Source organism: Heloderma suspectum, chromosome 4 (assembly GCF_057233095.1).
Source record: "Heloderma suspectum isolate Gila_16-S chromosome 4, 16-S_ref, whole genome shotgun sequence".
Taxonomy (NCBI): domain Eukaryota; kingdom Metazoa; phylum Chordata; class Lepidosauria; order Squamata; family Helodermatidae; genus Heloderma; species Heloderma suspectum.
In genome coordinates, this window is record NC_139461.1 from 218012715 (window position 1) to 218037500 (window position 24786).

The 24786-nt window shown below is 40.6% G+C and overlaps 1 protein-coding gene across 2 annotated transcripts in view; it reads right to left on the reverse strand.

The window, feature by feature from the left end:
• Positions 1-797: 797 nt before the first annotated feature.
• The window catches only part of CACHD1 (cache domain containing 1), a 175967-nt gene continuing 151978 nt past the window's right edge, over positions 798-24786 (reverse strand). The window contains exons 17-27 of one of the 2 annotated variants that reach the window (XM_084848253.1): positions 23690-23812; positions 19769-19868; positions 19528-19644; positions 16079-16239; positions 13496-13582; positions 13174-13290; positions 12003-12154; positions 10942-11103; positions 9322-9399; positions 8428-8529; positions 798-2525 (exon numbers count right to left, since the gene is read on the reverse strand). In XM_084848253.1, coding sequence (XP_084704379.1) covers positions 2287-2525; positions 8428-8529; positions 9322-9399; positions 10942-11103; positions 12003-12154; positions 13174-13290; positions 13496-13582; positions 16079-16239; positions 19528-19644; positions 19769-19868; positions 23690-23812 — 1438 coding nt within the window. In that variant the 3' untranslated portion in view covers positions 798-2286. The remainder of the gene's footprint in view (positions 2526-8427; positions 8530-9321; positions 9400-10941; positions 11104-12002; positions 12155-13173; positions 13291-13495; positions 13583-16078; positions 16240-19527; positions 19645-19768; positions 19869-23689; positions 23813-24786) is intronic. The other variant, XM_084848254.1, reaches the window with a different exon arrangement.

The following is a 24786-nucleotide window of genomic DNA, read 5'->3' on the forward strand; positions in this document are numbered from 1 at the left end:
TGTGTTTTGGAAACTGGTGCAGACTTTGTAATTACATTAAAAAGACAAAAGAGAATGTGGTACCATTCTCAAAACGCTGTCGCAGAAAATATAAGGTATGAACTATTGTACAGAATGGTCGCCAACCTTCATCTATAAATATAAGATGCTTGATTTGGGATGAATGAGAAAACACTGCTCTCATATGTACTTTTTCTTTCAGGAATCCTGTAATACCAATCCCACAAAAATCTTTCTTATTTTTCAAGAACAGAAGCTTCTGTAGTTATCTGATCAACAACATAAAACAAAACAGATGCAGCAAAAATTGTAGTAACTCAATACATACGCAACATTTTTAGACATGGACGAGGTTTTCTGTTTGAATTCTCTTTGGAATTTTTACTTTGCTACGTGCTAACCATCAAATGGCAATATCAAATGCTACTGATGAGCAGGAATTTCCCATTCTTTTCCATAAAGGCTTCATCCTGTGTACATGGAGATTCCTAGTGTGAGTTGTATCCAGTGTTAGTCCTATTTAGAGTAGAGTAGACACATTGAAGTGAATGGAGCTTAAATTAGACCAATATTGGATACAAGCCATTCTGCACAGACTATGCCCCTGCTAATTTCTGAAAATAGTGTAACTCTTCACATGCTCCCCACACTGGTATTCCTCAAAGTATTTTTTGGTTTGAACAGTGAGAAATGGATCTGACAGCTGGGGGCGGTGGGGAGAGGTATGTTCACCTAACACTGAAGAAATTGCATCATTTACTTATGAGTTAAAATAACAAAATTACACTCAGTCCTGTCAAAAGTAATCCATGGACCCATAATTTATATACAGTTTATTCTACTAGAGATTGTAATTTTATACATAGTATAAAGGGGATCCTGATAGCACACGCATACTTACTTTATCATACTGTGTAAGAACCATTTTTTTTACATAATAAGTATTAAGCACCCTATCATTTAAACAGTATCCAGAGATCACTTTAAAAAACTACATATAAATGGATGTTTATCATATGCACAGTGCAAGAATGTTTTCATAATATTTTAATCACAATAAACAAAACACTGTGATTTAAAACTAATTTAAAATTGTGATGGCCCATGTGGTACCAAGTCAGATATGATTAATCCCTGTAAGAATCACTAAAGTAGTGTTAAATTCCAGAAAAAGGTGACAGAGGGTCATCATCATGGCTCCAAAATAAACTTGTCACAAATGGCCAAGTTTACAAATCATTCCATATACCTCCCAATTTTTTAAAAATTGTAATGTGAACGGGGAACAGAGCAGTTGATTATTATTATTATTATTTTACTGAAAATGAATTTTGAACACTACACTGCATTACTACACTGAATGGAATATTGCCCCATCCTGGGATTGAGCAGACTGGAGTGTGGGGAGAGGAGCAGGATTCCTCAGTGCTTTAGCTAGACTCGGTATTTCTCCTCCCCACATTAATATATCTCTTAAAAATACTGTGTTATAAACCATCTGCAACGTGTACAAAATGACCATGGAAACCAAACTTTAATCATGTAAACAAATCAGCACACAGTTTCTTCATTTTCCCTTTATAGCATGGTGGGGGAAGGGTAAATATCCCATTCAGAGGGGTGGCAAGTCCTTTTGAGAACAACCACAGCATCACCAACACAAATAAATCACAGGCTGTATTCATAGTTTCTAATGCTTTATCCCCTCCCTTTCCTCTCCCTCAGAGTTCATGAATGTTTTGAGTTCAATAAATAGTACAAAAATAATCCTTTATTTAAAAATCTTGAGAGGCACTGTCCCAGGTCCCATACAGCAATTTGTAAGAGTAACGAACGTTTTTTTTAAACACCCTCAACAAATGGAAACCTTGTTGTAACGACTATTTCTGGATCTGGCACCTTCTTGTCTCTGGCTGCAAAGATTTCTGTTCTTCCAGTTAAGGAAAGCAAAGATCTCCCTCTCCTTCGTCTGAGCAGACTCTTTTCTTGGCTCAGATTAATAGGGTTCAAAAGGCTCCATTTACTGTATAAACCTTTCTTCCTGTGTTTGGAGGCCGAACATTCCTGCTATGCCATTTTATTGAATGTTATGGCAGGTTCATTCATCATGGTAATTTCTCTCCACTTCAGAGCTAACCTTACATTTTAGAAATGTAAAGTTTTCATGTGAAATGAGTTTCATGAAGTTAGTCAACACCATCCTTGGTAAAGGAATAAACGCAAGTCTGGCCTTCACTGCCTGAATCAGTGCTCACTAGTTGCATTTCCCCCCAAGGTCAGAGGCCGTTAGCATTCTGCATCTACAGTATGTACTGTGACTGCAGCCTGTAAGTGGTGACTATGATGTAGCGCTGGATGGTGCAATCTGTAATGGTGGAACTTGTGACTCAAGAGTGCAGCAGTCTGAGGAGGGGTGTCCAGGTCTAAATCTTCATCATGATTTCCCACATCTACACCAGCTGATAATGGATCATTATTGCATGGAGGGTTTTCACTGTCTTCCTGAGGACTCATAGTACTGTAACCTGGAAAGTAAAGCCACATTAATAAGAAGTGATGACTTTGTAACAAAAAGCACAGGTGTACATGATGCTCAACACCCTAAAGTTTAGGGCCTTAGCTAACAGAATGCTTAAAGCCCTTAGTGATTCACCAAGATAATGCATGTAGAAAACACATATGCGTGTTAGAATATTTTATTTGGTTTTAAAATAGTTTCCCTTCCTCCATATTCTTCCTTGAGGTTTTACCAACTTAAAGGCTTGCACTGAAACATCACTGAAATTCCCACAAAATATTTTCACACATTATAGACAGTCAAAATTTAAAAGGGCAACTTCATTGCAAGTTTATACTGGTATGAGTCCTTTGGCTGAGGTCATCAACAGACTACAGACCAACAGCTGTTGGGGGAAACATATAGCTCAGAAAAATTAAATCAATGGAGAATGGATTCTGATTGAACTAAATACAAATTTACCCCCTTCCCCAAAATGATGTTGAAAATGAATAACATAAAAGCAAAACAAATACTTGTATACAATATTTAATATTTAGTATTTTGAATTCTAGAAAATGATAGCATGATCAACAAAGGCTTCAGTTACTCTACCTGTATGTTCAAACTATCATACAGTTGCGCTCATTTCACATGCCAGCAAGGTTACGCTCAAAATCCTACAAGCTAGGCTTCAGCAGTATGTGAACCGAGAACTACCGGAAGTACAAGCGGGCTTTCGAAGAGGCAGAGGAACCAGAGATCAAATCGCCAACATTCGCTGGATCATGGAGAAAGCAAGAGAATTCCAGAAAAGCGTCTATTTCTGCTTCATTGACTACGCTAAAGCCTTTGATTGTGTGGATCACAACAAACTGTGGCAAATTCTTAAAGAGATGGGAGTACCAGGCCACCTTACCTGTCTCCTGAGAAACCTATATGAGGGTCAAGAAGCAACAGTAAGAACCGGACATGGAACAACCGAGTGGTTCAAAATTTGGAAAGGAGTACAACAAGGCTGTATACTGTCGCCTTGTTTATTTAACTTATATGCAGAGTACATCATGAGAAACGCCGGGTTGGATGAATCACAGGTCGGAATTAAGATTGCCGGGAGAATTATCAAGAACTTCAGATACACAGACAATACCACCCTAATGGCAGAAAGCGAAGAGGATCTCAAGAGCCTCTTGTTGAGGGTGAAAGTGGAGAGTGCAAAAGCTGGTTTGAAACTCAACATTAAAAAAACGAAGATTTTGGCATCTGGCCCCATCACTTCCTGGCATATAGAAGGGGAAGAAATGGAAGCAGGGACAGATTTTATTTTCTTGGGCTCCAAGATCACCACAGACTGTGACTGTAGCCATGAAATTAAAAGACGCTTGCTCCTTGGGAGGAAAGCTATGGCAAACCTAGACAGCATAGTAAGAAGCGGAGACATCACCTTGCCGACAAAGGTTCATATAATCAAAGCTATGGTTTTCCTAGTAGCAATGTATGGCTGTGAGAGCTGGACTATAAGGAAGGCTGAACACCGAAGAATCGATGCTTTCAAACTGTGGTGCTGGAGAAGACTCTTACGCGTCCCCCGGACTGCAAGGAGGTCAAATCAGTCCATCCTAAAGGAAATCAACTCTGAGTGCTCATTGGAAGGACAGATACTGACGCTGAAGCTCCAATATTTTGGCCACCTAATGAGAAGAGAAAACTCTCTGGAAAAGACCCTGATGCTGGGAAAGATTGAAGGCAAAAGGAGAAGGGGACGGCAGAGGATGAGATAGCTAGATAGCATCACCGATGTAATGAATATATGAGACAGTATATCCCCTTCCTTCCTCTTGTTCATCACTGCCCTCCCAATGGCTTCCCCTCTGTACAAGGAAGGCTGGCCATGTGTTACTTCCTTAGGGACCACAACACTTCTTTACATTTGGGTGCCATAGACTCAGGGCTTATTCATATCACAGCTTGTAGCATCTGCATTTACCCTGGTAGATCCCTATTTTTAGCAAAGGGTCATTACCCTAAGCAGAAACTGTCAGTTTTGTATGTGACTATGAGGACTGGACAGTACTGTACAGAATAGTGCTGATCTAAAGTAGTCTGATGACCCACTTGCAACAAGCCAAGAGTCACCAAGAATGGAATAAAAAAGCAGCCATCAACAGCCCAGCAATCATATAAATCTGTCCTAAGATGGCTGTTCTTCTGGAGTTTTGTACGTCATGTGTGATCAGTAAAGACGCAAAATCGGAACACACCATAGGTACCATGCAGCAATACAAGGAATTGCTCTGAGCCAATATGATAGACTGAATCTCACTTTGATAAGATCCAGCATTTCCTGGACAAACACAATTTGTTCAGTACTGTAATTGAGACAATGGGGTTATCATTGAGAAAACAAAACCAAAATAAATAGCAATTTAAGTTCCCCTATGAGATCTCATTTGTTCTTCCTTTCATCTGCTTTAGGACCTACATCTGCCTTTCAGTTATTGGCAACATTGATTGGAGACAGCACCATTAAAATCCACAGTTCTAGGGTATATTTCAGCCAATTTGTCTGGCTGCACTTTAGTAAGCTTTTGAAGTCCAGCTACAAAGGATGCCAACAGAAAATGCCCCAAAGATACTGAAGTCCAAAAAGGTGAGCAACATCCTACAATACTGCCACCATAAAATATTGGGGAAAATTTGTATAAATATACAAAAGGCAACACAAATAGTTTTTCAACCTTTAAAAAAATTCTGTTAGAAGAAAAGGATGCAATATATGCCAACCCATTATCAGTCTGCAGATTTTGCACTGCAAAATTCAATTAAACTGTGCAATGCATTGCAAGTGAACCTTATGAGTATATGAGATTTGTATAACTCTGCAAAAAAATCACCAGCCTTGATATAAGTCACTCACCTGTGAAAGCTTTGTAACGATACCAATCTGTGAGGAACAGTATGATACACTCAACATCAATGGGGTGCCGCTGTACCATCTGTTTCATCATGGCCCTAATTCTTGAAGCCACACTGTTGCTAATCAGCCTATTTAAAAATGAGCCAGTTCTAGTTAGGCTAACTGGGTACACATTTCCTCTAAAATGGTCAACTTTTCCAAAGTGAGGGAGGTCCTTCTTATTGTTACTTTTCCCTGTATTTATAGCTAATACATTTATATTCTATGTTTTATGATGTCATTATTGTAGGATTGCCTTCGCCTTTTTTGCATTTATTTGCAAAGTTTGTTTCATGTGTGTCATCCCGCTCTTGACTTTGTTTACCATTACGCAGTCTCTCTCTCTCTCTCTCAGTCTCTCTCTCCAGTTGTCGCTTCTAGATATATTTCTACCTTGCCTCCCTCGAAATGTAGAAACACGCACCCCTACCTATGTATCTATCGCAGATCTTTTATTAGGTATAGAAAGTTCAACATATTTCTTTGGAACCATTTCACATATATTGGGTTATGGAATGCATTAAAAAGTATCTTTAGTAAAGTGGAGTACTTTAACACTATTTAGAAAAGCTAACCAATATTACAAACATTTGTAGTGAATGATTATGAAGTTCCATTTTGCAGATAAATCTCTATGCTCTCTAATCTTGTGCCAGTCTCTCCAAGTAAAAGGAAGCAAGAGAAAGGGAAATATTTGCAGTGGAGATTGGCCCAGGATGAGTTTCAGAGGAACTCAGGATAAGAAACACAGGCAACACCTTTGCAAGCATCAAATTGAGCATTCCAAAAGTTGACACACCCAAAAGCACTAGTTATCGTTCCAAACTGTGACTACTCGCTGTTGCTTCTGGAGGCAGACTAAGGGTTGTATCCAATGTTAGTCATATTTAAAGTAGACTCATTGAAATGAATAGGACTTAAGTTAGACTAAGATTGGATACAACCAATATTGGATTGTTAAAAGGCCTCTGCCTGATTCTGCAGCCTGAGACTCCTGCAAGGCTGGGGAGATTGAGTTTCTGTTGGTAACTCATCCTCTGAAGAGGACAATGGCAGGGCTGTGGCCAGGAGTGCTCTGAATAAGGCACCAACTGTCCTATTCTCACTGGAAGGGCTGAGAGCTGGGGGTCATGACACCCACTCATCAAGAAGTCTCAATCATCTGCAGCTCCCTGTTAAATGTATACTTGGAAGCAAACCAAGGTTTGATACCCCTAATTTAGAATGCTGTCAGCATGTGGCACTGGGAACCAATTGAAACATGCAAGCACTCATGTGATTCAGCCTTCTCATAGGCTTGTACTACCTCAGAATACATGTGGGAGATTAGCATTGTGCTTTTTATAGATGGACACCTAAAACTGTCACAAAAACATAGCATAGGTTTACATTTTTTGCTTTTTATTTTCAATTGTTCTAGTGAACAAAATGAAAGAGATCAACGAATTATAAATTTGAAGAATGCATTAAAACATGTATGTTCTCGCTAGTGTGGTGCTGTAATGTTTCCTCTATCAAATTCTGTAAGTGGCCACCAGACATTATAAATTTACTGTGTTCTTTTACCAGAGTATTTAGCAACTTCTGCACTGCAAAGATTTGCCACACTTCGTCTCTCCAAACTGGAAGTGCTGAAGAGGCATACTGATTCCCATACCTAGCTGCAGCATCTTGTTGCAAGTGGGCAATATGGTGGTTCTTCTTCCCAACTATGATCTCTTTGGGACAGAGGATCATCTTACTTTTACTTGACAGCTGGCATATTAGAGACAACTGAAAAGTGCCATCACTCATGCAGTACAGTCTCCTCCCATGAGTGTACCACCTCGGCATTTACATGGGGGAATTACTTGTTTCCCTTTCTAGATTAGACTTGTCCTGAAGTTCATGCTCTCCAGGTAAATGCAGGCTATGATATGTATTCAAATAAGCATATCCCCCTATGTGTATTGTGAGGCAGTACAAACATATGAGGGGGTTGGAGCACATGACTGCCTGTATGTTTCAGTCAGCTCTCAGTGTCATGTACCGGGTGGAGATGTTGCCATCTAGAAACATTCAAAGACTCCAAGAAATCAAATGCAAACACAGTCCTCTCCCTGTCCCTGAATTTAGCAACATAACGTATCTGTATTTATAGTAAAAGTGACATGAAGATACAGCTGACAACCCTGGCAGAAACTCTTGCTAAACTCACATTAATCCTCTTAGTAGGCTCATCAACTTGATACAGGTTTTAACACTTTGAAGCAGCTGTTCACTCTTACTAGCTATTTGTCATAGGTCAATTATGTGGCAAAAATCATAGCTCGTAACAATGGAAAAGTCAGAAAACCCCAAATGCTATTAGAACAAACATCTTTCTTATCTATACATACATACATATCAATATATTTTCTTCTGTGTCACTCACCCATCCTCTACTGAACCATAACACCTAACAGTAAGTCAAGAAGGCATTCAACATTTTAAAATCTAATCCAGGCTTAATTTAACCCAACAACCAGCAGGACAGTCTTAGTACACAATGCTAGAAATGAAAGGCTATTTTATAAAAGATTTGCAGTCTGTTTCTAATGACACAAAATAAATAATACAAAACCTAGCTCTTCTCCTGTTTTCTGGAGAATCTGAAAGGCATCTTTCTACAGAGGAAAAGAGGGAATATAAGCTCAATGGAGCTCTGCCTCTCGCAATGTCGAGCAGTTCTGTAACAATGTTGGTACTATCCATGATTAAGATGCTGAGCTCAGAATTAAGCTAAATGATTTATGTTAGAATAACACTCTGACAAAAATAGTTTCAATGCTGGAAAATGTCTTGCCCTGGAATGGAAAGTGTCAACATTGTTTTAAGTACAAAGAAATGAAAAACAGCGTTGGAATTGGGAAGGCTTTCTTTGATGATTTATCTGTAACATCACCAAATAAAATGAGTGTGCAATGCAAGATGTCAGCACCTTCCACGGTCTTACCATGATCACTTTCTGTTCCTGACCGTCCCCAGTAACGGCGTCTACGTTCAGGACTGTGTGCATGCCGCTCAATAACTGCTGCTATAAACCGAGTGTTACTGACTAAGAATGAACGAAAAGAAGAAAATAAAAGCACAAGGTTTGTGTTGGTCACACATTCAACAAATGGATTAAGTTTAACAGACGACATTATAAAACATTATAAGGTTCTAGTGAAATTCCAATTTTGATCATACTACTAAATCTCACAACAAAAAGAGTAGCTGCTGGTTTTTTGTCTTAGGCTAGTACTGTGAGTTCTTTGAGATAAAAATTCAAAGCAAATTACATCCACATCTGTTTTTAAGGTGCCTTAAACTTGCTGTAAAAATGCCAGAGATATCAGCTAAAATCTGGTGAGGCAAACATAAAAACCTGTAGAATAATAGCTGTGGACTTTGTGTCTGACAACCTATTCCTAGCGAGGGCACAGAAATCAGCAAGTCAAAATCAACTGCAGTTCATGAATCATATTTGAACTTGGGCTACAATTGTATTTTCCAGATTGTGTGTGGTGTTTGGAAGAATGCATGAAGGCAGGAAACGGTGGTGCAATACAATGCACAGAACGTTGGCCCTGGCTTCAAATCACTGCTCTGCCACAAACTTAAGAGGGCCTTAGGTAAGTCAGTGATTTTCTATTGTTTCCGGTTAATACTAGGCAAATACTACAGCCACAGTCACAGGGCTGGTGTCTGGATGAGTGGGGCAAAAATGGAAAATTTCCCCCTTGAAATGGATATAGAAGTGATAAATGCTACATATTAGCTGTAGGAAAGGCAAGAATAAAGCGCATGGAGCATCTCCCCATATTCTTCTCCACCTTGAACTACCATGTGATTGCTAAATACTTACTGATTCCTCTGTCTTCGTGACTGTCATCATCCCTCTCATCCCTATCATTCTCCAGGTTGGACATGCGGACTGACATTTCTACACACCATTACAAACAGAAAAATGCAACTGTTAAAGAAAAAAATGTTGCATTAGCCTGTAAGAGTGCAGTGCTTTGGAAGTGGCCCCTCTTTTAGGAACAAGGTATCTGAGGCCCAGAAAGCATATAGCAAGCCATTTCAGTATTTTGGTTGAAGCTATGAATACTGAGTACCAAAGGGGTGGACAGCAGTATTTAAAATAAGGTGCAAACTTGCTATCTTCTTGTCCTCCTTTCTTGAGCCATCAATATAAAGCCAACCATCATAAAATATGGGTGACTCATTATGTCTTAATGCCAGGTAATTCCTACTGACTTCTACTTTGCAATTGTTGCCTTTTATATTTCTGTCTAACTAGAAGTCATGAAATGCTAATTTTTTGGCTTAGTTAGAAACAATGACTGGGTTCACGCAACGTGACACAACATGACAACCCACACTCAAGGTTGAGTGTGGGTTGCCGCTGAACTGGGGTTGCTGTGTTGTTTGAACCCAGTCAAGCTAACAAACCATACTTAACCATGAACAACCCACAGTTCACAATTCAACAACAAACCATGGGTTCTCTTAGTGGGTTGTCCATGGTTAACAAACCATGGTTTGTAAGTGTGACTAGGTTCACACAACACAACAACCCATGTTTCAACAACAACAACCCACAGTTCAATGACAACTCACACTCAACCTTGAGGGTGTGTTGTCATGTTATGTGAACACAGCCATTGCCCTCTAAAAAGAATTTGTTTATTATGCTCACACAGTCACTTCCATTTGTGTTGACAACCATCTGTCTCTATGAGATAATATTATCTCATATGAGATAATAGATTCTAGAAACTTTGGAAAGCTCTGGCCATGCTCTAATTCTTTTTCTGGGGTGGCAACTCTTTCTTAATTCCTGTGTAACTCATGCTTAACTGCTGTGCATGCTTGCCCAGTGTTTGAACAGTGAACTCAATATTCACATAGCATATCATCTGTCATACTACAAAGAAGATAGGAATGTAATAATGGTGAAGACAATTTTATGTTTCTGGAACAGAAGGTTATATCGAGAAAATATATTTTGTCTTCTATTCAATTGGAAGGGATGTTCCTAGAAAAAGAACTTCAGAAGCAGGGGGCAATAAAAAAAATATTGCAAAATAATGCATGCATATTTATGCTGAAAAACTATCCCATATCTAGAATGTTCTAGATTTTAGATAGAAATCTAGAATCCTAGATCCTAAAGGGAGAAATCATATTTGCAAGATCTTAGAAGCAGATGCTTTTATGTTTTTCAGGTTGTCCAGGAAGAACAGTAAAGGTTTCAATTCTGTATCCAGCAGAGGGCAGTGGTTCCCATTCTATGTTACAACAGATGTGAATAAAGTGAATATTGCAGGATGTATGTTTACAAATATATCTTGGATTATTTGTAAAACAACAACAACAACAACAACAACAGAGGGACTCCTCAGAGTAAGTTGTTTCAGCTGTTGGATCCAGACAATGCTTTATACATCCACCCCTTCAGCGAAACATTTTTAAAGCTCACCTTGTGCTGCAAGTGGAGACATGTGCTGGTGACTTCTGCGGTGGATCTGGTGACGATAGGCATAGACAGCTAGAACTAGAACCATTATGCATCCCATGATCCCTCCTGCTACAGGACCAACTGGAGCACTTTTTATCATATTCAAAGCTATCACCTCATCTCCTTAGTTTCAGAGAGAGAGAAATACAAAAGCTTATGTAAATGCTTTGCAAACGTTCAAGCCACCTTAAACGTAGATTAAAAGCTTGAGAGAAAGCCACAACAACTATAATGCTGATCACACAGAGATATTTCCAAAGGGAAAATGAAGACATAACAGTTTTCAAAATGGCACATGATAGAAATATCCATCTGTCCAAGTCCACTGTTCCATGTAACATAAACCAGGGGTGTGCAAACTCAAGAGCTCCAGAGGCAATTTGTATCCCCGGACCACACTCTACAGGACGCAGTCCACTGGGTGCCATGAAAAAATTCAAAATAAAATTGCCGAAATTTGTGGCAAACCATTTGCAGTGCTAAAAGGTTATGTGTAGCTTCAGGAAAAGTGAAATCTGACCCTTTTAGTGCTAAAAGTGTTTATTTTTTGCATCCACCAAGTTTGGCGGCATGGCAAGGGCTGCACCAGGGGGCAGTGGGAGCTGGATGCGACCCATGGACTTCATGGTACCCACCCCTAATATAAACAGTGATATATGGCAAGATTGATATGAATGAACACAAAATTCCTGCTCACGTTGGCACATCAATAATGGCATTTCATCTAAAAAATCACCAGTGGCTGAAGATGCTGTATTTTACACAGGGCAATCAAAATATTCTGCTGCCTCAAGCAGTTGCACTTCATTTCCAAGAAGTGCAACCCATAATCCCTTGAGACAGAGATGCTGGCTCACAAACTCGGATTATATGCTGCTTCATTGACATCCATAAAAAATCTGCCACCCCAAGCAAGTTCTGAGGTTGCTTGTGCAGCCTGGCCCAGCCTGACTTTACGTCCGGTCTGAATGGACTACATCAAAAACTGGAAAGTGTACCCAGACAGCAAATACTGCCCTTACCAATGGCTCCCATGTCATCCACATAAGGGCTTTTGGCACCCACAATACCACCAAAGCATTCTTTCTGAAGGGCGCAATAGGATTTATCTAGATGGCTCTTTCCATCACTGTCCACCATGCACCACTCACAGTCTAAGACACCAAAACAATCCCTGCAAGATAAGGAGAGTGCAATGATAATTCACATTGTTAGAACACTGCCTCAGGTTTACTATCGCACACTAGTGAAACCAATCCTAACTTTTCCCCAGGTTAAGGGTTTCTTTTTAAGGTTTCTTTTCCTTAAAAGTGGCATGAAACAATTTTTGTTGTTACTGCATCTTCATCAACATTTGATGTGGCAAGTGGCACATGGACTGCTAGCTGGCTAATAATGCTTTAGTTCAGAAGGCAACCTGATGTCCTCCAGTTATTTTGGACTACATTTGAGAGCCAGTGTGGGGTAGTGGCTAGAGTGCTGGACAGGGAGTCGGGAGATCCGGGTTCTTTTCCCCCTTTGGCCATGGAAGCTCACTGGGTGACTGTGGGCCAGTCACAGACTCTCAGCCCAACCCACCTCACAGGGTTGACGTTGTGAGGATAAAATGGAGAGGAGGGGGAGGATTGTGTATGCCGCCTTGGGTTCCTTAAGGAAGAAAAAAGGTGGGATATAAATGTAATAAATAAATACATAAACAAACAAACCCTGACCATTGGCCATGTTTCCTGGGGCTTATGGGTGTTGGAGTCCAAATAATCTGTATGGACCACTATCCCTCTTTAGTTTATCCACCATGCCGATATATAGAATGTTTTCACTGCTTTTCTAACCTACTGAGGCTGTACCTGGCTTTTGTGAGAACGCGTCTCTACAATGAAGAAGCGCAATCTGAATTTACTAAGCTAAGTTTGTACAATTATTTATTTATTTCATTTCTATACCACCAATAGCCAAATCTCTCTGGGTGATTCACAAACTCTTTGGGCGATTACATGACAAACCTACCTTATGTTATTGGTTTTAAGACAAGTACAGTGATTCTTTTTTTTTTTCCCTACCAAAACTTAATATAAGGTTTAAGCATGACATTATTTTATCCTATAGATTTTTAAATTCTAGGTTCAACTTTATCGATACACAATAAAGGTAAATCATGCTTGTTGATTTTTAAAAAGAAAAAATATAATTTACCCGCTCTCCATCCTTTGAGTACACCGTGTATTAATACACTGAGGAAGAGCATCTTGTAGACTGGGATCAACTGCAGTAAATGTCATAGGTTCCTGATGAACTTCACAACTAGGATTCCTACGTTTTAGAGGAGCACAGGGACAATTAAGTAACCGGAAAGTGCTATGCTACTTTTGTTTTAAGTAAACACCCCTGCCGCCGCCGCATTATCACCTTAAAGCATACTGTGCACCGCACATCTATCAGCACGGGGAAGTATAATTCATGCACAACTGTTGCGAATTTAATGCAAAATCATTATTATTGTGCTAGTCTTACTTACCTGCTTTCTGCATTGGTAAGATTGCCAGTACACTCGTTGACCTCCAGAGGGCACTCACAAGGACATTCACATTCATTCTGCTCCATTCTTCAGGAAGAAAAAGGAACAAAAATGTCACTGCTTAGTAGAGGCACAGAATTTATCTGGAACTGTCCTTTTGATTGCCCTTGCTTTCTTATGCTGGGCTACGAAACAATTTTGGGGTGGGGGCAGGAGATCTTTCTCCTCACCATAAATAAGCCCACAAGGTACACCTGGCCAAATATGCTTTATAGATATTTTATACTGTTTAAATTGATTTTATCTGTACGCCTCCCTGAGATAAGAACATAAGAAGAGCCATGCTGGATCAGACCAAGGGTCGATCTAGTCCAACATTCTGTTCACACAGTGGCCAACCAGCTGTCGACCAGGAACTCACAAGCAGGACATGAGTGCAACAGCACCCTCCCACCCACGTTCCCCAGCAACTGGTGTACATAGGCTTAAGAATATAGGATGGGATAACAAATGCTATGAATGAATGAATGATATCCCATTTTTCCAGTGCAGTTAATGTTGTACTGAGGATATTGCAGATGTAACTGTTGTAAGACCTGCAGGATAAGACCACAAGGCCTGTTTCCCAGTAGCCAATTAAATGCCTCTGAGAAGCTCCCAAACAGGATATGAGGGCTATAAGTCCTCTCCCACTGTTCTACTCCAATAACTGGCATTCAGAGGCATGCTGCCTCTGATCCTGGAGGTAGCATATAGTCATTATGCCTAGCAGCAATTAATAGCCTTATCCTCCATAAATTGGTATAATATTCTGAAGTCATCCAAGTTGGTGGCCATCTCTACAACTTGTGACAGCAAATTCCAAAGTTTAACTATATGCTGTGCGAAGAAGTACTTCCTTTCGTCAGTCCTCTATCTCATTCCATTCAGCTTCATAGGACGACCCTTGGTTCTAGTATTATGAGGGGAGAAAAACGTCTTTGTCCAATTTCACCACCCCACACATAATTTTATAATCCTGTATCATGTTCCCCTCACACTATCACCTGCCTTATTTTCTAAATTATACAGCCCCACATGTTGCAACCTTTCTTTGTAGGGAAGTTGCTCCAGCCCCCCTGTTCATTTTATAGTTGCCCTTTTCTGCACCTTTACCAGTTCTACAGTATCATTTTTAAGATGTGGTGACCAGAACAGTACACAGTATTCCAAAGGTGGTCAACACCACAGATGATCATTCATCTGGCTGCTAGGTATGTATGAAGCAAAATCTGACTCTTAGACCCAAAATATAACACACATTAATACATACAAATAAAACATTAAGAAGTCTTGAAAAATCTAATTTCATCAACGCTCAGGAATGCATGAAGGTTTATACTGAATACTTCAGTTTTACTGAGTTAAACTGAATTGAGTTTACCAGCTAGGTCATTCAGTTATAATGTGCAGAACTGGGGTCTCAAATTTGGCACCTATGGGCACCAGTTCTGGTGCCTGCCAGGCTCTGTGTCCCTCCTAGCTTTTGTTTTATTTCATAAGAATGCTTCTAATTAAAAAAAAATTAACTGGAAGACTATCATGCCGCAAAGCAAAGGGCTGCCCTCCAGCGCCATCTTTATTTGGGTTCAAAGGAATGGTTTTCTCTTTTGGAGCTCAGACCCCACCTCTGCCTTGTACTTTGGTTCTTGGGCAAGTTACTTTTTTTTTAGGCTCACCAGTTTGCCTTCTGAGAATTATGTGTTTTGTGACCAGCGATGCCCACCACAGCAACCATTTTATGAATGGGCAAGCCCATCCGCAGTGGCAACCATTTTGTGAGAGCACTTACAACACTCTCTCAAAATCCTAAATGCGTCCACCAACCCAAAAAGAAAAATGCTACTGGAAATTTCAGGGTCAGGCAAGAATAAAACTATGCTAATGCCAGGATCATACAAGTGGCAAATCCCTCTATCCTATACTGCAAAAGGATCATAGCTCATGCACTGACTGAGGCACTGTACTCCAGAATTTGGGTATGGGCAGTGACAAAGGAGAAAGCACATTTCTCCTTTGCCAAGGAGGAAGTGGAGCTCTGATGGAGTGATCCAGGCTAGGTTAAGTAGGTGACCTGCCTCCTCTTTTGATGCTACAGCTGGGAATACACCCCCTCAGTCACTTTGGCTGGGCAGGAACTCCTCTGTGCTCAGGCAGCTGCAGCAAAGAAGGACTCATCATTTCTTACTCACACAGCTGAGCGTGAGGGAATGGCTACTGCCGCTGCCACTCCGGAAAGAAATGGGGAGAATATGCCTGGCCCCAGATGTCAAGATTTTTAGCTGCCATGACGACCAACCACCCGGGAATGTTTTCACCTCTGTCACATATCACCCCGCACTTAGGACATCCAGATATACAGCACGTGGCAAATCAGAAGAGTGCAAAGGTTTTACACAGACAGGGCTTCAAATATGCCTGCGTGTCATGCAGCAGGTTCACTCAGCTGCTGTAAAAAGAATACACATTATGTGATACTGTGCAATGCCACCATTTTAAATAAGTGCAATCCTATCATTGCACCCGACTTCAAATTTATCTTACCTGTGACAGTTCAGACAGAGCCTATCTACCATGCTACAGGCACAGAAGGCAAGTGAGTCACAGGTTTCATTTACTATTCCAACAAAGGCATTGGTTCCAGGTATTCTTGTCAGCTTGTATTTAGAGCAGTGGCTGCCATGCACAAGATTTGTCAGATCACCCTGGGGGAAAGCAAAACATGTCAGAGATGTGGCAGGGAACATATCTCCTGGTGAGGTGAAGCATTCCTTCCACCACAAATGTATCCGCTAAGCCATAATTTGAAACAAAACTTGCAATGCAAAGAAAGCTTACAGTGTTCCAGTGCACAGACTCTGTGGTTCTCATTAGCAGAGTAGGAAAAGTGCCACCAATGTATAGACTAATCAGATAGGGAAGCATATACGCTGCATGGAATGAATTGTTCTGACTGAAGCTCTGTAAAGTAATTGGATGTCACATACATAGTGCTATTGTGATGGACAGGCATGGAATGCACACATCAATCGTTTGCTTAGGAAAACTCTTATTAATTTTGCCAGCAACAATTTTTCCCTATGGCCAAACATTCAATATGTCCTGCCACCCACTGTCCTGCCTAGTAAACCTCTGATTTAAATAGTGCTGCATCCTAAGTCTGTTGTGTAATTTCACTGCCCCCACAAGCTGTTTGAGAAGGACGAATAAAATGGGGCTAGTGGGGATGCAACTGATTTAAAGTACAAGCACAAAACTCAACTTACATCATTCTTCTTCATTAATACATTCAAAGAATAAATAAGAGGCCAAAGTAGAAAGGGGGCAGGTCCTTGGATTTGGACCAAAGGTCTATCAAGTCCACCTTCGTGTTTCCCACAATGCTTAACCGGATGCCTCTTGGGAAGCACACAAGCAGGACATGAGGGCTATAATTCTCTTTGGTTGCTGTTCCACAGCAATTGGTTATCGAGGCACTCTTCCTCTAATCCTGGAGGTTGTATATAGACATCATGACTAGTAGCCATTTATGGCTTTTTCCTCCATGAATTTATCTAATCCTCTTTTAAAGCCTTCTAAGTTGGTGACAATCACCACATCCTGCAGCAGTGAATTCCACAGATTAACTATGCACTTTTGTGAAGACATACTTCCTTTTGTCTGCCCTGAATCTCCCACCATTCAGCTGCATTGGATGATGCCAGGTTCTAGTGTTACAACAGAGGGAGAAAATCCTCTCTCTCACCACTTTCTCCACACAATCTAAGCTGCTTATTTCAGATCTAATATTTGTGGAGTATTTGGACAAAAAAATAACATGTATTTTTTTAAAGCTTTGCTGTTTACTAAATACAAGTAAAATAAACAATCCAAATCGGATCACTCTATAGTGCATCAGGACATTTTCCAATGCAAACAGTGCATTTTCCAATGCAAGTTACTCTATGCAAATTACCCTAGGAAAAGTTTCCAGAATATTTCCAGAAAACCCACATCACTTAGCATTCAGTCTCCCAACCTGATACTGATCACTTTATCATAGTTAAGGAGTGGCTACCATTACTTATGCACTGCTCCTCAATTTCTTTATTCACCAATACTGTACCAGTTAGTAAAGCATGTCCACCCTGACTCCTGGAGTGACACTGCAGGTGTGAACATAACATCTCTTGACCCTTTGTGTGTGTGTGTGTGTGTGTGTATGCATGTATGTATATATGTATATGTGTATATGTATATATTCAAGATGCTTGACCTCTTGCTGGATGGTTAAACAGGATATAGAAACCAATGCACATTATCTTTGTTTTCTGAGCCAATTCATATAACCATATTATCAGTGTATTGTTTTTAAATACACTGTGCCTGGCTGTGGCAATGTACTGAATGAGGGCCAATAAACTGAGACTCAATTTACAAAAAAATGGCAGTACTGTTAGTGGGTGGTTCTTCTGCCTGGATAGTGATACTCAACCTATTTTGGAGGGGGGTGCACTTCCCCTAAAGAACCAGGTTCATAGTCTTGAGGCCGCTCTTGGATCCAGAACTGTCACTGGAGGTGCAGGTGGCCTCGGCGGTACGGAGAACATTTTATCAGCTCAGGCTGATATACCATCTATGATCCTATCTGGACAGCCTCGCTACAGTTATCCATGCTCTGGTAACCTCTCATTTGGATTACTGCAATGCATCATATGTGGGATTGCCTTTGAAAATTTGTCCCGAGACTTCAGCTGGTCCAAAATAGGGCGGCGAGATTGTTAACAGGGACTGGCCAATATGATCACATTACGTCAATGCTTGGTGGTCTGCACTGGCTGCCAGTCTATTTCCAAGCCAAATTCAAAGTGCTTGTATTAACTTACAAAGCCCTAAATGGCTTGGGGCCAGGTTACCCGAAGGATTGTCCCCTTCCATACATACCTGCCTGGACTCTGAGAGCATCTTCAGAGGCTCTTCTCCAGGTGCTCCCAATGAATGAGGTGAGGCAGGTGGCTACTAAGGAGAGGCCCTATTCAGTGGTGGCACTCCAGCTCTGAAATGACCTCCCCAGAGAGGCTCACCTGGCACCTAAATCGTAGTCTTTTTAGCGCCAAGTGAAGATCTTTGGTTATCCCAGGTTTTTCAGCCCTTTTGGGTTTTTTTAAAAATTGCAATCATGTGTTTTTAGATGTTTGCACTCCTGCTGGCTTTTGTCTTGGTTACTACTTTGGTTTTATTCTATTTTAAACTTGTGGTTTTTATATTATGTTGTACTAAGTTACAATATTTTATGGTTTTAAGCTTTGTCTTATAAACCACCCAGAGAGCTTTAACTAAAGGGTGGTATAGAAATGTAAATAAATAAAAATAAATAAAACTTAAGCTGATCTTTTCCCCAGTGAACTCAGGTTCTATATGCATCTTTTCTAGATAGTGGAATGATTTAAATGCATGTCCAGTCAATGTTCAGCACCAAACCAGTTATCAGAAGCCACTAAGACTCTCCTAATTAAGTCCAGTTCATTTCTTTAAAAAAGCATTATAGAAGTAAAACCAAATAATGACGTTCTCTTTTAGGGTTAGGGTTTTTATGCTGGCACTTTAAGTAGAAATGCTTATGCCAAGTAATTGTAAAATTTGGATCGAATTCTGAAATAATCCCTTTGACTTTCCAGTGCACATTTTATAGGTATTTCTTAATGTCCTCTTCTTGGTTCTCTTTTGTTCCTTTTCTTTCATTTCCTGCTTTCTTTCTTTTCCTGATTTCAGGCTAGGATACAGTGATCTGCCTAAGGTCATTCTCAGTGCCCAGGGCAGTCAAGGGATTTGAATGTGTATCCCCCAAATCTATCATTCAGTCCACCAGACCACTGCTTCAGGATGGATAGGTGTGTATTACACACAACATTTCAAACAATCCATTTATCCTCCCCCCCCCCCCATATTCAGGCATCGAGCTGAAAAAAAATTAATGACTGAGCCAAACAAAATTAAACAACAACAACACATACCGTTAGGCTGGTATTAAATTTATAAAACCTTTGGACTGTTCTGTCACTGAAACTGTTACAAAGATTTTTCTTCACAAAGTTTGGATGGTTCAGGATATCATTCGCCACCAGGGGTTCCTGCAAATAAAAAGGTGAGAACTTTAACATTTTTTATAGCTTTCACAAAGCATTAGCAACACATTTATGCTGTTAATTTAACAACCATATCCATGTATAAAAAAGCACCATGACGTAGCCAAACCTTGTGTGTAATATGTTGTTGTTCTACTGGAGCATGACCTTTGGGATCAATAAGAGTTGGGTGTGCCACAAGATATCCTCTGTCCTCCATAATGAAGCACCTGCCCAAGGGTAAATAATAAAATAAAACCTAGGTTAGAATAGCTGTACATGCATACATAGGTAGGGCACTTTGATGTCTGAAATTTTGTATAAGCACCTGGGGGCGGGAGGGGGGGATCAGAGTTTGGTGCTAGGTGGAAAATTCAGCATCCTGCACAATCTTTGTTTCTTCTTTAAGCAGAGTGCTTCTTGCCTCATATGGCTGACAAGCTTGAAAGTGTGCAATGAAATCTATGTGGGCAAATAGTGAAATCTCTGAAACTACTGGGAGTTGAGAAGGATTTCTAGTATGGATTCGGTTTCCTGCACAGCTCCCCATCTATCCCCGCAAGTAAAAATAAATGTATGCAACTGAGATTAATTTGTGCAATATATACAGGTCACATAATTCTGCTGTTTTGGTGCAGAATTACAATTACTGCGGTGCAGAATTTTAATTTTTAAAGTGCAGAGTACACACAACTCTGCTTTTTAAGACTTCTTTTAGGAACCGTTTGGGATGTTACTTTTCTCAGTTTATTTATTTGTCCCATCTACATCTTAAAGACTTCTCAAGTCTGGGGTACAAAATCTGTGTGCCAGACTCACAGCTGACTGTTTTGATGTTATGCATACACACTGGCATTGAGTATGCATGACTTGTATTATTAAGATACACAAAGATAAAAAGTAATGTTCAAAGAAATCCTTAGTTTCCCATGGCTGCAGCTCCTAAGCTGACTCAGTGAACCCTGCTCCCCTAAAGTATAGATGTACAACTAAAGAAAGCTAAGGAGGTGTAGATTTGGGAATAAAGGCCACGGGGTGCAATCCTCTAAGCACTTTTACTTAGAAACATTTCAGCAGGACTCCTTGGGAAACTTCTATGCATTCATACAGTGGGGTCTGTGCAAACACATTTCCTAGTGAATTGCGTAGTTTGTGTCTACTGATTCAAATGGAATGGAGAGACTGAGCTGGGTGTCATTCACATATTGGTGACACCATGTTCCAAATCCCCAGATAATGTCTCTCAGTGGTTCCATTTAGATGTTAAATAGCATGGGAGACAAGATGGAACCTTGCAGGAGCCCACAGCATAACTGCCATGAAACAGAGCAGAAGCCTCCCAAAGCCATAATAATACAGTGCCTCCTGTTCCCAAGACAGGAGCTGTTCCTAGAGAACAGGGTAGCACTCCAACCACCTGCCTCCCGAAGGAAGTCATCAACCAAGGTTGTTTCAATGCTATGTTCAGGCCTTGTCAGGGGTGTTTCTGAGTGCAGGGAGTAGAATAGCAGTTCGGATTCTGAAGGAGAACCATCAGACATGGGGGAGGTGTTTTCCCAGGCTAGTCCAGATATGAGTAGGCCTGCTTCTCAGGTTACAAATGTCCAGATGGCTGAGCCTGAGGGTCCCTCCTCACCCCTCCTCCCCCATGAGAGGCAGCAAACAGGAGGATGACAGATGCCAGGCACAGGCGTAGAGCAAACAGAGAGAAGGCAGGGGCAGAACTTAGACGGTCTACTTGATTGGCTTTACATGAAAAGCCCGGCTTAGAGGCCTCACGACAAGAGAGGGACCTCCCCCACTTAAGATAGGCTAGCCACCTCCCTCTTCAAACAGCGGGCAACTCTCATAAATTCCATTTGAATCCCCTGAAGGCATTCCTTGTAGATGGGAGAGTCTCTGAGAATTTGCATCTGTATGACCCTGTGAAGTAACGGTTTAAAAGCTATAGACTGAAGCCTCTTGTCTGTGTATGTCTGGGCGTGAAGTGAAGTGGGGGCTAAGGGAATCCTGACAGGCCTGAAGCCAGACTAAAATGAGTCTAAATAATGTTTAATCATGGAACATCTGCAGGTGGTCAAGGCTCTCAATCACCTTGCCCAGGAATAGGATACTTCCAACTGGGCAGTAATGGTCTAAAACCACTAGGTCCAGGGAGTGCCTCTTCAGGAAGGGACGCACCACCTCCTCTTTCAAGGTGACAGTGCCCCCTGTAACAAAGTATTTACCACTCCCTGGACCCACCCAGTCAGCCCATCCATGGTAAGAGTCCACAAGCCAGGAGGGATTAAGAGGGCAAGTGGTTGTCCTAACCCTAAGAAGCACCCTGTCCACATTCACAGGCCACAGTATTGAAACTGATCCCATAATCCACGACCAGCTGGTGACTGTGAAAAACATTATGGGTTTTGTATCCCTCAGCTGCTGTGTTGAGAGACTGTGTGTGGATACTTTACTACAGCTGTCATCCTTTACAAAATTATCAGGGAGAAAGCACCACTGAAAACAATGGCAACTGAGTTTTCTGAGTCTTCTGAGTAGACACGGATTGGATTGCACTGTAAGTAAAACTTTGTCAAGTGATCCAAGTGGAGTAGGGGCCATGGAATACCTAGTTCATAATCATCCCTCACCTTAGCTTTCTTTATCAAGCACTGTATTTCCCCCTACTGTCTCCCTCTATTTCCGTCTTCTTCTGCAGTTACTCCACCTGTCATTTTTTAAGCTAATTCTGGGACTTCCAGAGACTAGACTCTCCTTCCCTCAAGGGCCATTTTGAACCTTAAAACTGACAGACCTCCTGCTTCTTGTCCTCTGTCCATAACATTTCCATAGTCAGAAGCAGCTGTTCTGCCAGGGAAAGGAAGCAGGTTCCATAGGAAGAGGAGCTTTGACTGCACAAAGATCAAGGCCATTTCTGGCCTCAGAACGGAATGCTAAAGCTGTTAATGCTGGCCACTTAATGTGCCCGATGCAGGAGAAAAGGATCTGATTCCCAGGCTTAAAACTGATTTGGCTAGAGCCAGCAGCTGTGTAGAATCCTCTATGGGGCCCAAGGAGAAATGGGAAGAAGCAGCTTCAGAAGTGTGCGATAGTCATAAATGACAACAAGGCAAAGACCAGAGCGTATCATCAACTAATGAATGAAAAGTGATAAGACATTTTAAATTGGTAGCACAGAAGAATATATGGATTTGTATCGCTTACCTTGCACAAACAAGGCACAAGATAGTCCAGTCTCAATGTCCACTATACCATAAGAACCTAGAAAGAGCCCTGTTGGATCAGGCCACAGGCCTATCGAGTCCAGCACTCTGTTTCCCACAGTGGCCAACCAGATGCCTCTGGGAAGCCCACAAGCAGGACATGAGGGAAATAGTCCTCTTCTGCTGTTGTTCCCAGCAACTGGTATTCAGAGATGTACTGCCTCTGATACTGGAGGTAATATATCCCCACCCCGCCATAACCTTGTAGGAATTACACCTTAAGTGGATTACCGTAATTCCTAGAACATTAAGTATATTATAGTCATGCCAACAAAACTGGGCGTTTCTAGGGATTCAAATAAGAATTACAGGCAGTTCTATCACTACCAAATTTTGCCTATTCATATATTTAGTGCTCCAGTGTTTGTATTCCTATGTTTTATTTCTCATGCTGGTGACCCTGGTGTTCAAATTCTGTGTACCTGCTAAACATGTCCTTACTACTAAACCTACTCAACATTACATATATCTGATAACAATGGTTTACAGAATCTCATGTCACTGTAAACCAGTTAATCTCTAAAATGCACACCCCTTTCTCTTCCTGCTAATACAGATTAAAGTGGTTACTTTTTGGTAATTCAAAAGTTATGATTTTCACAAATTTAACATAGCTTTGCCTCTGGGTTCTAAAATTCCCAACAGGTTTGACAAAGATAATGAATTTAAGTTGCAATGTAATGCATTCAAACCAAAAAAGGTGTGTGTGGGGGGGGAGACTGTAAGGAACAGAATTCTAAAATATGTATCAAATTAAAGCAAAGATACAACAAACACAAGCTTACCTTATTTTATTGCCCCCATCTTGGTTACAAACTGGTAACAGGTCCATTAGTACCTTGTAGAAGTACCTCAGAGTAAAATCAATACCCATCACAGCAACAGAATGGCCAGAAGACATTTGTGAACTACAACGATAAAAAGTGTGGGCAGGTCTTGAGAGACATGTTATCAAGAAAATATCCCAAACATTTCATATTTTGTGGTGCTCACAGAAGTGTCAAGTGAAAAGCAGACTATATATTTTGAATCAGCAAGGAATTGGTCTGTTCCCTGGGCTCATAAATTATAACCAATTAACCTCTGGCTCTCACCAGATCATAGAAGCAAGTGTTCATATCTTTACTCATCTTAGCTGATTTCCCTCAGAGTCCAAGTAGAATGTTAATTGGCTAGCAAGAAAAAGACTAAGAGGAAAAACAACTAATGTATATATCTTGGCTTAAAACACATGTGCTAGTAAATGATGTTTATTTTATTTTTTATTTCATTATGCAGTACTATATAATTCAAAGAACAAAAAGACAACTGATATGTCAGGGTGGGAAAGTAGTGAATTTATAATTTGATGCGATACTGTGTGTGTGTGTGTGTGTGTGTGGGGTCCTTTGTTTTTGCCCGTTTCCTTCCAGTTACATCAGAAAGTATTACTATAGAGAGGAAAGCCATGAGCCACTTGACTGATTTCTTGAAAACTGTGAATTAAATATCTCTTGATTTAGGGCTGGTCAAAGCTTCTTCTTTTTTTAATGACCTACACAAATTAACATTTTGTACCACCCACCACTATTTGTATCTTTCCATATGCTTAATAGCATAAGAGCAGCATATTAAAGGATCAAATGTGGATGATGATATTATTTTCATTTTGAATGGCAGTAACGTAACTATCACCCTGTTATATTCTGCATTTGTTATTAATTTGGACTAAGACCATTGCATGCTATCTCTAACACAAATGAGAATTCCCAACTCACTATAAACTAAAGTGGACAAAACACAAGTCAAGTAAATTGGGATATATTTTAATGGGACTTTCCAGAAGCTTCTGATTACCACGCCATAAATGTGTACTTTCCAAAATTTGTGCTTCTGCTAGGCA